At 43.0% G+C, this 12,622-nt stretch overlaps 1 protein-coding gene across 6 annotated transcripts in view; it reads right to left on the reverse strand.

The window, feature by feature from the left end:
• Positions 1-12,622, reverse strand: part of SOX5 (SRY-box transcription factor 5) — a 764,489-nt gene that overhangs the window by 278,394 nt on the left and 473,473 nt on the right. For all 6 annotated transcript variants that reach the window (XM_081022783.1, XM_081022784.1, XM_081022785.1 and 3 more), the window contains one exon: positions 9,554-9,764. In XM_081022783.1, coding sequence (XP_080878909.1) covers positions 9,554-9,764 — 211 coding nt within the window. The remainder of the gene's footprint in view (positions 1-9,553; positions 9,765-12,622) is intronic.

Here is a 12,622-nt window from a genome sequence, read left to right on the forward strand (position 1 = left end):
CTAACAAGAGATGGTGATTAAAAAGTTTGATAGTATTAGGGGATATGGGCAGTTCTCATTTCAACTAAGGTTGTCAGAATCTAATACGGTCCTTCTCTTCCTCTACACTCCATCACAGAGATATCAGAAATTCTGCAAAACAAATCCTATAGGTGTTCTGATTTGTAATGTAAATGGAAATACTCCTGGGAGATAGGCCTAAGAACTAAGATATGGGTAGGCAAACTAAGGACCGGGGGCCGGAGCAGGCCCAATCGCCTTCTAAATCTGGCCCGTGGATGGTCCGGGAATCAGTGTTTTTTTACATGAGTAGAATGTGTCCTTTTATTTAAAATGCATCTCTGGGTTATTTGTGGGGCATAGGAATTCGTTCATTTCCCCCCCTCCAAAATATAGTCCGGCCCCCCACAAGGTCTGAGGGACAGCGGACCAGCCCCCGCCTGAAAAAGTTTGCTGACCCCTGAGGTGTTTCTGGCTAAGACCCTAATCATTACTCTTACTCTCACCATAAAATAGTTCTATACACACAAGCTTGGTATAATAAAGGATAGTGTTTGCAGCGCTTATGAAGGAAATATAAGCTGCTGTTCAAATGAGTACGAGAGGAAGAGCCATAGCTCAATGGCAGAGAGCACATGCTTTGAATGCAGAATGCCGCAGGCTCAGTCCCCAACAGCATCACCAGCTAGGGTTGGGAGAAGACTCCTGCCTGCAACTCCAGCCAGTGTAGGGAGTTCAAAACCACAACATAATCCTACAACGTTAGGAAGTTGAACTAATGATGAGCATGACAAATTAGTTTGTAAAAATAAAAGCTTTCTATGTTTTATAACATTTTGCAAAAGTTAACATGGTGACTTAAATCATCCATGCTAGATATTTCAGTCTATCTGGAAAGAGATAAAGGGCTACATAGTAAAAAAAACAAAAAACCCTACAACCCAACCAAACTAAGCAAAAGCCAAGTGGTTGTTTGGGGGTTTTATTTGCTCTTATGAACAGGAGCAGACTTTGGTCAATCAAATTTCAGCGGCACCCTGTGCGAGGCCAACTTCCGGACTGCCCCTGCCTCTCACCTTCCATTCTGCTCAATTCACTATGTCATAGTTGCAACGCCCTGCAGTGCCCCCTAGGCTTGGTGCCCAGTGCAGCGGAGCCGGTTGTGCTGCCCTTAATCTGCCTCTGTTATGAACTTGTGCCATGCCCCATGTTTTCATCTGCCTTCTGGGCCTGGGAAGAACACAGAAGGCTGTCCTCCTGGAGCGAGGGAACAGGAGGAGGGGAAAACATGCTTGTATCTCTTCCCACTAATGATTTTAGCTGGAAGAGAAATGCCATGGTCAACAGCCAACCCACAGTGTAAGGGCTGGAGGTCTGTCACAACCTATAAGCCTTCTCCCAACCCACTCCCATTATCTTCATTATTGTACACCAGAAATAGAAGGGGACTGACTCTTCTTCTCCCGAAACCCAAGTTAGAGAGAGGAGGATGTTTCCTTTACAATAACACTGGATGACTTAAGTAATAGATTTATGCCTTTGGGGGGTATGGATGCTAAAGTAGCACTGATGTAGAGTGCATCAGTGGGAAATCAAACTCTCCAGATTCTATGTCCACAAAAACACTTGGCTGAAACGGCTCAGATTTGCACTATCTGCTCACATTAAGCAGTAGCCAAACAATGACAGAGAAAAATAAGGGAAGGAGGCAGGGACAGGGAAGCTACAGCAGACAACATCTCACCAGATATCATGGAGAGAGAAAAACAAGGGAGAGACACTAGAGAAAGTGGCATGAAATAGAGCATCTTTTTAAAAGCTGCAAGGAATTATATGAGGCTTTCCAAGTGGAAATGGTTTTCCAAGTGGAGAACTTCATTCTATCGGGAGGTTTAGAAATGTCAGAGGATTTGAAATGGAAGGGGCTTATCTGTCCCATGTTGTTGCTGCTTTCAACCCACAAATGATACACAACTGAATCCACACACCCCACACATTTGCACTGCATTTCCTTTGCACTAAAATGTATGGGGTGGAACAACGTAATGATGCAATTTTGCCACCGTGGACAGAGAGATGAATAATGTCGTTTTTGGCGGCCAACAATCCACAGCAGAATGGAAATAGTGCTGAAGAGGACAAATCCAGGGCAGAATGGAAAATGTTGCCTACTTACATCCCTCCCAGTGTGAAGCTTGATTCTCAAGTTATGCTTGACATTGAGAAAACAAATGGGCTTCATTCAGAAGAGCCTATAAAGAATTACTGTGTCCAAGACTTGCATGGGTCCCAACCTGCTATCCCACATGAGACTTAATTTATTACTTCTTGTCTTATTCAAACCATAGCTTCCCATAGAGCAACACCCCTGAACCAATGTAGGCAACCCCAAGTCATAAGAAAACATCACAATATCCAGCTTGATCAATTTTCTCACCCTGTGCAAGCGTACGCATTAGTGCTTTGCCCTTATTTTGTAACTTATTCTGAAGCATATCCTCTTAACATACCTCTTTGGTTGATAAAATACTACTTTCTTGATTGGGTAAAACTTTGCTGGCATATTCTGAGAGGTGCAATACTGAAAATTATAGTGCTTGGTCATCAGACGCATTGAAAAATATATCTCAATGTGCAGCGGCTAAATGTACAAATATAAGGTTATTGGAATGGCAGACAAATTTATGTTTTAATGTACGGGTTTAGGATGCAATTAGATGCAATGAAGATCATAGGTCTGCCACAGAAAACGGCAGACCCATTTCTCATTTTCCCTCCTTTATTCGTAATATCTAGTTAGGAAAACCTAGGATGCAGGTAATGATATTGCGCCTCTGAATGCCAGTTGCTAGGAAATGCTGGTGTGGAGAATGTGGCTACACTCAGGTTCTGCGTCTGGCTAAGACCATAGGAAGCTGAGTCAGAAAATTTGTCCAGTTAGGTCAGTATTGTGGGCACTGACTGGCAGGCTGTCCAGGGTTTCAGGGATGGCACATTGTCAGCCCTACCTGGAGATGCCAGGGACAGAACGTGGGGCCTTCTGAATGCGACAGATTCCTTAGCACTCAACTATGGCCCTCTACAACAGGATTCAATGGTACTTTGGCCGGATCCAGCAGGGCTCTTCTCGTGTTCTTCTCCAGCACTCCATATCTTTGGCTTTTATGGGAAGAGACAACTTGATGAGGCCACATCTAGAGATGGGCAAAACAGCCTATGTCTGGTCTGTGTCACTTTCTCCTGTGTTAATCCATAAGTCCATTCCAATAAAGTCCACTTCTACATTAATTTGTGCTCGATGCAACACACCATTTACTTTACTGGGTGGGTGGAGCAAAGTTTGGGCATGGACAATATCCAGTAAATTAACGCAGTGTAGCAGAGTCCTAAAGAGAGTGAAGCCGGTTGGTGGATTTGATGGAATCTGTGCATCTTCCATTGTGTATGGAGAAAGACAGAGACGGTCTTTGGTGCTCCCAAAACCACAGAGATTGTTTTGGGTAGACTTACTACACCACAATTTGTGGCACTAAAATATTGAAGTGGGGGTGATAGCCTGTTAAGTCTGCAAAACTAACTTTCTTCCATCCTCTTTGTGACTGTCTCCTTTTTTTTGTAAACAAAAAGTGCACCTAGTTTGCTGTTTTATTCAATTTATATTCTATGTCTGTCATTTGTAACTGTGCTTTAAGTCATTAAATCATATATATCTTCACATATATATTTATTCACAAAACTCAGCCAGATGGGCAGGTTATAAATATTAAATTATTATTATTATTATTATTATTATTATTATTATTATTATTAGATATCACATTTAAATATGCTTTAAAATGTGTATCCTTAAAAGTATTTCCTTTCAGCACATACATTTCTAACATTTATTTCAAAATACCTACTTTTATGTATTTTTATTTATTTCACAAAACTTATATACCACGAATGCAACAATAAGATTAACAGTAAAATCAATTAAAAACAGCTATTTCAAAACTTTCATCAAATAATGATGAAAATCAGTGGTAAGTTAGAAACAGATCAAAACATTTGTAATTATTATGCATATATGAGTAGGCTTGTCTATACAAAAAGTGTTCTTAGAAGGGACCAAAAAGAGTACAGTGAAGGTGCTTGCCTACTGCCAGGAAGTTCCACACAAATGCAGAATGAGAATTATGTACCTCCTGTCACTGTGCCCATTCTGCAATCTCTCAGGTAAACTGGCTTTACATACTAACAGAAATTTATTGCACTTGGCCGGGTAGGAAATCAGCAACCAGCGCAGATCTCTGTTCTGTGTTGATAAGTTCTCAATCGTGCTGCAGCCTTCTGCACTAACTGCAGATTCTGATTCACACGAGTTTGAGGTGGCATGGATCAGACTGAATTATTGGAGCGTCTCAACTGGAAGAGATTGCCATTTTCAGCTGCAACCCAGTTATCTAGTGCAGCATTTCCCAACCTTGGCCTCCAGCTGTTTTTTGGACTACAACTCCCATAATCCTCAGCTAGCAAGACCAGTGGTCAGGGATGATGGGAATTGTAGTTCGAAAACAGCTGGAGGCCCAAGGTTGGGAAACACTGATCTAGTGCTACAGACAATGGAAATGCTTTGGTTTCCTGGATTATGAAGTGAAGAAGTACTCTTCCACGTAGCTTGAATTTGGACTTCCTAAGTTCAGTTGAAACATCTTAGCGACTATAATGGAACACCACTGCATTGCTGCTGCATTGTTCCAGTGTTGTGTTTTGTTTTTCCTTCAGTGTGCATGGACATTCCAGCATCTGATCGCCGTTATCAATTCATGAAAGCCTTGATGTGCACAAAGTATAATGTCAGCAGACACTGAACATTTGGAAGTTGAGTGTGCAGTCAAGCAGCCATCGCCCAAGTCAGCAACTGTTCAATCAACCTGCATTTCAGAGACTTTGCAGTCAGTCAATCCTATCCATGTTCACTCAAGAAATAATTTCAATGGTTTTCAGTGGAGCTTGTTCACCAATACATGTGCTGCAAAAGGGTTGTAGATTTGCTGAAATCGATATTGGCTAACTTAAGTCAGTTGATTTCAGCTGGTCTGCTCTAAGTACGCCTTACTTGGATGGAAACCAGGAATCAATAGGATGGATCCAGACTTAGTCCTCCTTAGTATACAGTCGTCCCCCCACTTACGTGGGGGTTGTGATCCCTGCATGCATAAGTGAAGCCACGTAAAATGGGGAGCGCCCTCTAAAAAGTCTCTACAAAGCTTCTAAATGCCAATTTCCCCCTGCTCTCCAGCTCTCTCCTTCTCTCTATCTCCACACAACTCTCTTTTCAACTAGTGTTGAAGCTCTGGGGCCAGCTGGCGGCTGATGGACACTCAGGAAGCGGCTGCAGCTGCTGTGCTACCCCATGCCTCAGCTGTTAGACGGGGTGGCTGAGCAGTGTAAACAAAGCTCTGCTGCACCTCTGGTCTTTTGGGGGCTTTCTCCACCCTACCTAACTGATGTTTTTGGGTTCCAGGGAGGGTCTCACCACAAGCCACAAGGACTCTTCAGCTCTCTCACACAATTGACTGGTATAATGCTATTTATATATTTCTCGGCCCCACGCATATGTGCGGACACGTGTGAGTAGAACACGCATGAGTGGGGGATGCCTAATTGAAATCAATGTAACTTCAGTTGGTCATGATTTCAGTGGGTCTGCTCTGAGCTTGAATGAGTCTCTACCCAGTTCAGTGAACATCAAGAACATAGCTAAGCACCATGTTTAGAACCAAGATTTCAGTGAGACATAGTTGGCACAGTTTAATGTTATAGTATGTATTTTAGAAAGGTTAAAGAAAAACAAAGAAATGTGGAACCAAGGAAGATGCTTCTAAAAAAACTTCGCCTGAAAGAACAGGAGGTTCTGTAACTATTTATGATGGACTGTAGTGGGTACAGAAATAATAGTATTAATAATAATAATAATAATAATAATAATAATAATAATAATAATAATTTATTATGTAATGATAGTATTATCGATGATAACTAATGATAATTTATTAACCACCTTCTACTCAATTGTCTCAAGGGAAGGGAGGAGAAAAAACATTTCACCATGCATAATACTACATATTCAAACCAGATTTATTATAAAATTTATCCTTACCACTTTGCAAGATGACATAGACATCTAAGCTACTCCAGGGTGCTAGTGCTCATTCCAGTATCATTTGGCTGTCTGTGTGGGCTTTACATTTATAGTAACAGGCTGATACAACTGAGAATCCAATAATATATTATGTGCTGATCTGTGCACTGACAAGTACTATCTTTCCCAAAATGAAATCTTTCCCCTTTGGTGAGAGTTCTCTTTTATTTTCTATTTAACTAGACAATCTAAACCTCCAACGCCATTGCAAATAAATTATTGCAGATAACAAGAGCCCTCCTTTTTGAGACCCACCACGCTTCCACCTCACATAAGGATGAATGGTTAATTAGCCATTTTCTAAACTGGGTGGGTGGGTTGTATCAGTCTGAGAAAAGGCGAGGGTGTCTTAAAATGCAAATATCACCCCCTGCCATTTTTAATACTTTTAATTTTTTTCTCACTCACTACCCCTTACTTCTAAGAAGATGCACCAATGTTACATCCTTTCGCAGCATCCCCATTCAACCTTCCTCTTCCTCTTCCAACTTCTCAACTTGCATTATGATTATTATTATTATTGGCGAGGGGAGTTGAAGTTGAGATAAAACCCACCACATTTTCTAATTCAGGTTTTTGTGTGTGTCTCCTTGATGGAGGAAAAAGCCGAGGCATGACTATGGCACCCTCATAATGATTTAACTAGAGCTTAATGAAATTTTCATCAGAACCTGCTGTTCATTTTAATGGCCTTTGAAAGACAATAGAACAATGGCTGGAGGGAAGAAAAGGTTTTTCTGTTGCATACATTTGTTTAAAAGCCCCAATGTTCTGTGGTTCTCTCTCTCTCTGCGCCACCCCCACCTCTTCCCTCATCTCTTCACAAAGCTGTAAGTCTTTTGTTTGTGCTATACATTTTCATTTTAGTGGAGCTCAGATAATGCATAAGCTCTGTTACTATTCTTATGTCTAAGCGTAACCTTTGCTTAATGGAGTCTCTGGAGCCTTGCATGGCTTCCCACTCAACATGGTATTCTCTCAACCTGCACCCTTCTTTCCAATCTCTTTCTCCCCCCCCCCACCCCATCCTGAATACAGCTGGAACAGAACCACTTGAACCAGGCAGGTTAAGTTAAACTAAGCTGGGGGTACAAGCTGCGGAACAGGTAAGCAAAAGGTAGAAGAAGAAGAAGAAGAAGAAGAAGAAGAAGAAGAAGGAGGAGGAGGAGGAGGAGGAGGAGGAGGAGGAGGAGAAGAGGAGGAGGAGGAGTTTGGATTTGATATCCCGCTTTATCACTACCCTAAGGAGTCTCAAAGCGGCTAACATTCTCCTTTCCCTTCCTCCCCCACAACAAACACTCTGTGAGGTGAGTGAGGCTGAGAGACTTCAAAGAAGCGTGACTGGCCCAAGGTCACCCAGCAGCTGCATGTGGAGGAGTGGGGAAGCGAACCTGGTTCACCAGATTAGGAGTCCACTGCTCTTAACCACTACACCACACTGGGGGGGAGTAAGTTTCTGAAGGGGACTTAAGAGCAATCTTTGCCAGTACGGGATTCTCCAAATGGTTTGGACCACAGTGCCCATCATCAGCCCCAGTCAGTACAGGGGTTGATGGGAACTATAATCCAAAACAACTAGAATACACCAAGTTGGGGAAGGCTGACTTAGAGAGAAAATGAGTTGTGTGACACTCTCAATAGTGTGTAAAATGGAAGGGTTAACCAGATAACAGGGTGTATAGAAAAGTACTGAGGAGCAGGTAAGTTAGGAAGATTTTGAAATCTCTCCTGGAAACCTTCTATTGTTCCCAGGCAAGCCTGTCTCCAGTGAGGAATAGGGATAAGCAAAGGAAGAACAAGACACTAATTACATCAAAGCCTAGAGAACTTTCAGTGCTGGATGCCACACACAGGTGACATGTGGAAGCAAATTGTTGCAGTGCTGCCACAGTGAGCCAATGTGAAGAATGCCTGGGCACAGAGCACAGAAGTTGAACATCTCTCTTATTTTGTCCGTAGGTTGGGAGCACCACTGGACACAATGCAGGCGCATATGGCTCAGTGCCTGTGGGTTTCTGTGGATATTGTGCTGCAGTTTCCAACTTGGGTGCTGAAGAAGAGCTGTTCAGCATTTATTAATTAAATCACGGTACTTGTAAGCTGCGTTGGAGGCATCCACGATGACAGACAGTGTGAAGAACTTTACAATACAATACAAATCAATTCAAGCTAAAATTACTCAGAAAACCCCAACAGAACGGATTGTCACAGCCAAGAACATCAGGAGTACGATTTGGCTCAACCTTCTTAAGCTATGCAAACAGTCTATTGAAATGGAAGGGGCAAAAAATCAATAGACGTATGTCTTACAATCCAAAGTTAGTGTTATGGGGAAAGGAGAGAGATTGAACAAGGAATGCAAATACGTTTGCTTCTGTATTTGGAACACAGAAACGGTGGTCTCATTTTCACAGAACATTAAACCAGGATTGGGGAACTGTGGCCCTCTAGTTGTTATTGCTTCATTGCAAGAAGTGAAGTTACAGGAAAACAGGCAGAGGGCCTTCTCGGTAGTCACGCCCGCCCTGTGGAACACCCTCCCGCCAGATGCTGAAAAGATAAATAATTACACCACCTTCCATAGACATCTGAAGGCAGCCCTGTATTGGGATGCTTTTAATGTGTAATGTTCTGCTGTGTTGTGCTTTTGTATATTATATTGGAAGCCACCCAGAGTGGCTGGGGTAACCCGGAAGGATGGGGTACAAAAAACAAATTAGCGTTACAGTGGTACCTCAGGTTACGAACAGCCCTGCTTACGAACGCTTCGGGTTACGAACTCCAAAAACCTGGAAGTACAGTAGGTGTCCCGGGTTGCGAACTTTGCCCCAGGATACGAACGCAATCCGCTTCCAGGGCTGCAGGAGGCCTATGTAGGGAATGCGCACCTCGGGTTAAGAACGGACTTCCGGAACGAATTAAGTTCATAACCCGAGGTACCACTGTATTATTATTTATTACTGGACTGCATCTCACATCATTCCAGGTCACTGACCATGCTGGCTGGGGATGGTGGGAGTGCAAGAGCATCTAGAGATCCACAGGTTCCCCAGCCCTTCACTTACACCAGAGTTTGGCAATATGAAGACCAGGGCTACTCAGGTTCCAATGCTCCTCATACCCGTCTGGCAGAGTGGCAAGAGGGATTTGGACCCTTTGTTTCCATTTCAGATCCATCTAAGCTTGTTATGATGATTTAGTGGTACTTGGAAGAACAGCCGCTTTGTGGTGGGGTGGTGGTAATGAGGAGGTGGCCTCTTCAATGTTCAGCACTGCCTTGTGTGTTTTTAACTTGGGGAGTCTCAGCTGATTCGTGTGGGGTGGTGGGAAAGGGCAGCAAACTTCCATGTGTTTCTAAGACCTTACCTTCTGGTTCGTTCTTGATGAGCTCCTCCATTTTCCTCTGTTTTAGAGTGTCCACAACGTCTGCTAGGCTGCCTTTGCGCCTTTCTGGAGTTCCCAGAGCTGTGCTGGAGAAGGACTCTCCGCTCTGACGCCCACCTTCTTCTGCCTTCAAGGGTGAGGTAGATGAGTTGTGCGGGGCAAATGAAGACATCACTTTATTGCCATCAACTTCCTGAAAGAGAAGCGAGACCAGATGAAACACCTCTTTTTAAAAAGGAAAAAGAAAAAGAGAGAAAATCACCACAAGCATGTGAAAACATGAAGGAAAGAAGAAGGGGGGAGATGACAACAACAACCCTTTGTTCTTCCGAGTTCATTGCTGTTTGTTCCTCTGTCAAAACCTTTATTTAAATTGGGGAGAGAAGAAGGCGAAATATAGGTTCAAAAGTATGGAGAACAAAGACTTTCCATCAAGGATAAACTAAGATTACAGGATGGAGTGAGAAAAGATTAGCGTTCAGGAGAGAAACATTACACACACACACACACACACACACACACACACAGACACACACACACACACACACACACACACACACACACTCATACACACACAGATATCCTCCAAATGAGAACAGTTAACATTCACAGGTTTTCCAATAACAACAGTATGGATTACCTTTAACTGTTTGCTCCTTTACAGCTTTTTATGCTCAACCTGTCGGGTCTTTTTATTTCCCCCCTCAGAAACATTAATTTCCTGTTATTCCACCCACCCATCCCAAGTTCTTAATATCAGGATGGTTAGATGTTCTGACGAATGAAAGAAATAGTCAGTGGCCCATACCACAATTGGGCCTTCCTTCCCCCGCCCCCCACTCGCACACTCCAAAACCACATTTCAAGCAACTATCTTTTATTCATGGATCAGATCATTTAGATCTTTCTAAATTATTCTTTCCCCACACACTTCAATCTTTCTTTTTTAAAACACACACACACAAACACAAACTCTTTTAAAGACACAAAGGTGGCCCTAATGATGCTTGCAAATATAAAGTCCAATGACATAAGCACACACTTTCCGCCAGGAAAGGTGAGATCTGGCTCTCATTAAAGTTGCCAAGAATATTCTCACCTATTTTAATGGATTTGACTTTTAATAGCCACATTCTGGTCTGTCCTGATGAGACCAGCCTTCTTCACACCTTCTGATACTTCAAACAGTTTCCCCTTCCCTCCTTTACCTTTTGGCTCTGATTTGCTTTTTGTTCTCCCCTCCTTTGGAAATTCTCTTTCAGTTTCTTGATGTTTGTGTACCTTAAACTGCCTCTTTTGCAACTGGTCTGTAATTGTGTTGACAGTCCTCGCATGGATCTGAGAAGCTAAGCACTAGCCTACAAAACCTATGCCACAATGTATTTTTAAAAGGGTTGAAGCCAATACTGTGCATGCATGAGTGGAACGGACACCACCACCCTCCCCTGCCCTCCAGATATGCTCCAAAGGGTTAGGCGACACGGACCCCAATAAATTTTAGAGGTGCACTGGAAGACAGCAAAGTCCTGTTGAAGTGGAAGTCCACTTGCACGCTGTTGGGTTCCTCCTTAAGGGCTCTTATTCAACACTAGTTCAACTCAGTTAAGACCCATTAAAATTAATGGGCCTGCCCATTAATGGGTCTACTCTAATTTAGGATGATCACCGAAGAATGGATGCTTTTGAATTACGGTGCTGGAGGAGACTCTTGAGAGTCCCATGGACTGCAAGAAGATCAAACCTCTCCATTCTTAAGGAAATCAGCCCTGAGTGCTCACTGGAAGGACAGAACCTGAAGCTGAGACTCCAATACTTTAGCCACCTCATGAGAAGAGAAGACTCCCTGGAAAAGACCCTGATGTTGTGAAAGACTGAGGGCACAAGGAGAAGGGGACGACAGAGGACGAGATGGTTGGACAGTGTTCTCGAAGCTACCAGTGTGAGTTTGACCAAACTGTGGGAGGCAGTGGAAGACAGGAGTGCCTGGCATGCTCTGGTCCATGGGGTCACGAAGTGTTGGACGCAACTAAACAACAATAACATCTCTAATTTAAATGGAAGAACAGTTGCTTCATGGCAGAGCATCCGCTTGCATGCAGGAAGTCCCAGATCCAATCCGTAGCATCTCAAAGACGGGCCGGTCAGAATCTCGGAGAGCCAGTCAGTTGTAGGCAGTGCTGAGCAGTGGTCTAAGTCAGCGTAAAGCGGCTTCCAGTAGAAACAGCCCAATGTATTTTTAGCTGCTGCAGGAATAATTTATACATGTGTAAATTCGCAATAGGTTCAACTGCCTATGAGCACCCACTTGCCAATCTGAACATGGTTTGTAGCAATGAAGGCATGTTATTTCAGATATCTGAAGCACATGTTTTGGTGTTGAGTTGTTTGAAGTCAATAACTTAAGAAGCTGTTGCTCCTTTGGTCCCCAGAGGACAGGTAGTCTGGTTATTTCATCGGTTTAATGGTATGGAAGCTTCCAAGCTGCACAGCATCTTAAGGAGAGCAGAAAACTGGTCAACACTTATGGTGGCAGAGAGCATATGTCACAGCCCTTATGGGACCAGAGGTTTTCAGAATGCATGTGAAGGTTCATGTGTTTGAATGCCCCCGCAATGTAAACAAACAAACAAACAAAAACCTGCAGCTTGCAGGCCAGGAAGAATCCTTTCACCTATATGCTAGCATCCTAAAGGCAAGGAGGGTTTTTTGACATGAGGAAGAATTCAGATATGAAATCTTCCACATGTAGCCTGAAGCTCAGGAAAAGCTGTACCACATTATATTTCATAGAATCATGAAACTAGAGAGGGTCTTCTTGCAAGCCCCCTGCCCAATGCAGGAGTTTAAAAACTAACAAAATTCTTTAATATATGGCAACCTTCTCCTTCTGCCTGATGATTTTATGTAAACTGAAAAATAAATCCATGTTCTCCAATCAACCTCCCCTAGATGTTTGCATTTCTTAAACAAGTGATGGGAATGCTCAAAAAGATGTTTACAGGAGAATGTATGAAGCAGTGGGAAGAGCATAGGGGTGCATCCACTGCTAAT

This window comes from Podarcis pityusensis (genome assembly GCF_964106645.2).
Source record: "Podarcis pityusensis genome assembly, chromosome: 10".
Classification (NCBI taxonomy): Eukaryota; Metazoa; Chordata; class Lepidosauria; order Squamata; family Lacertidae; genus Podarcis; species Podarcis pityusensis.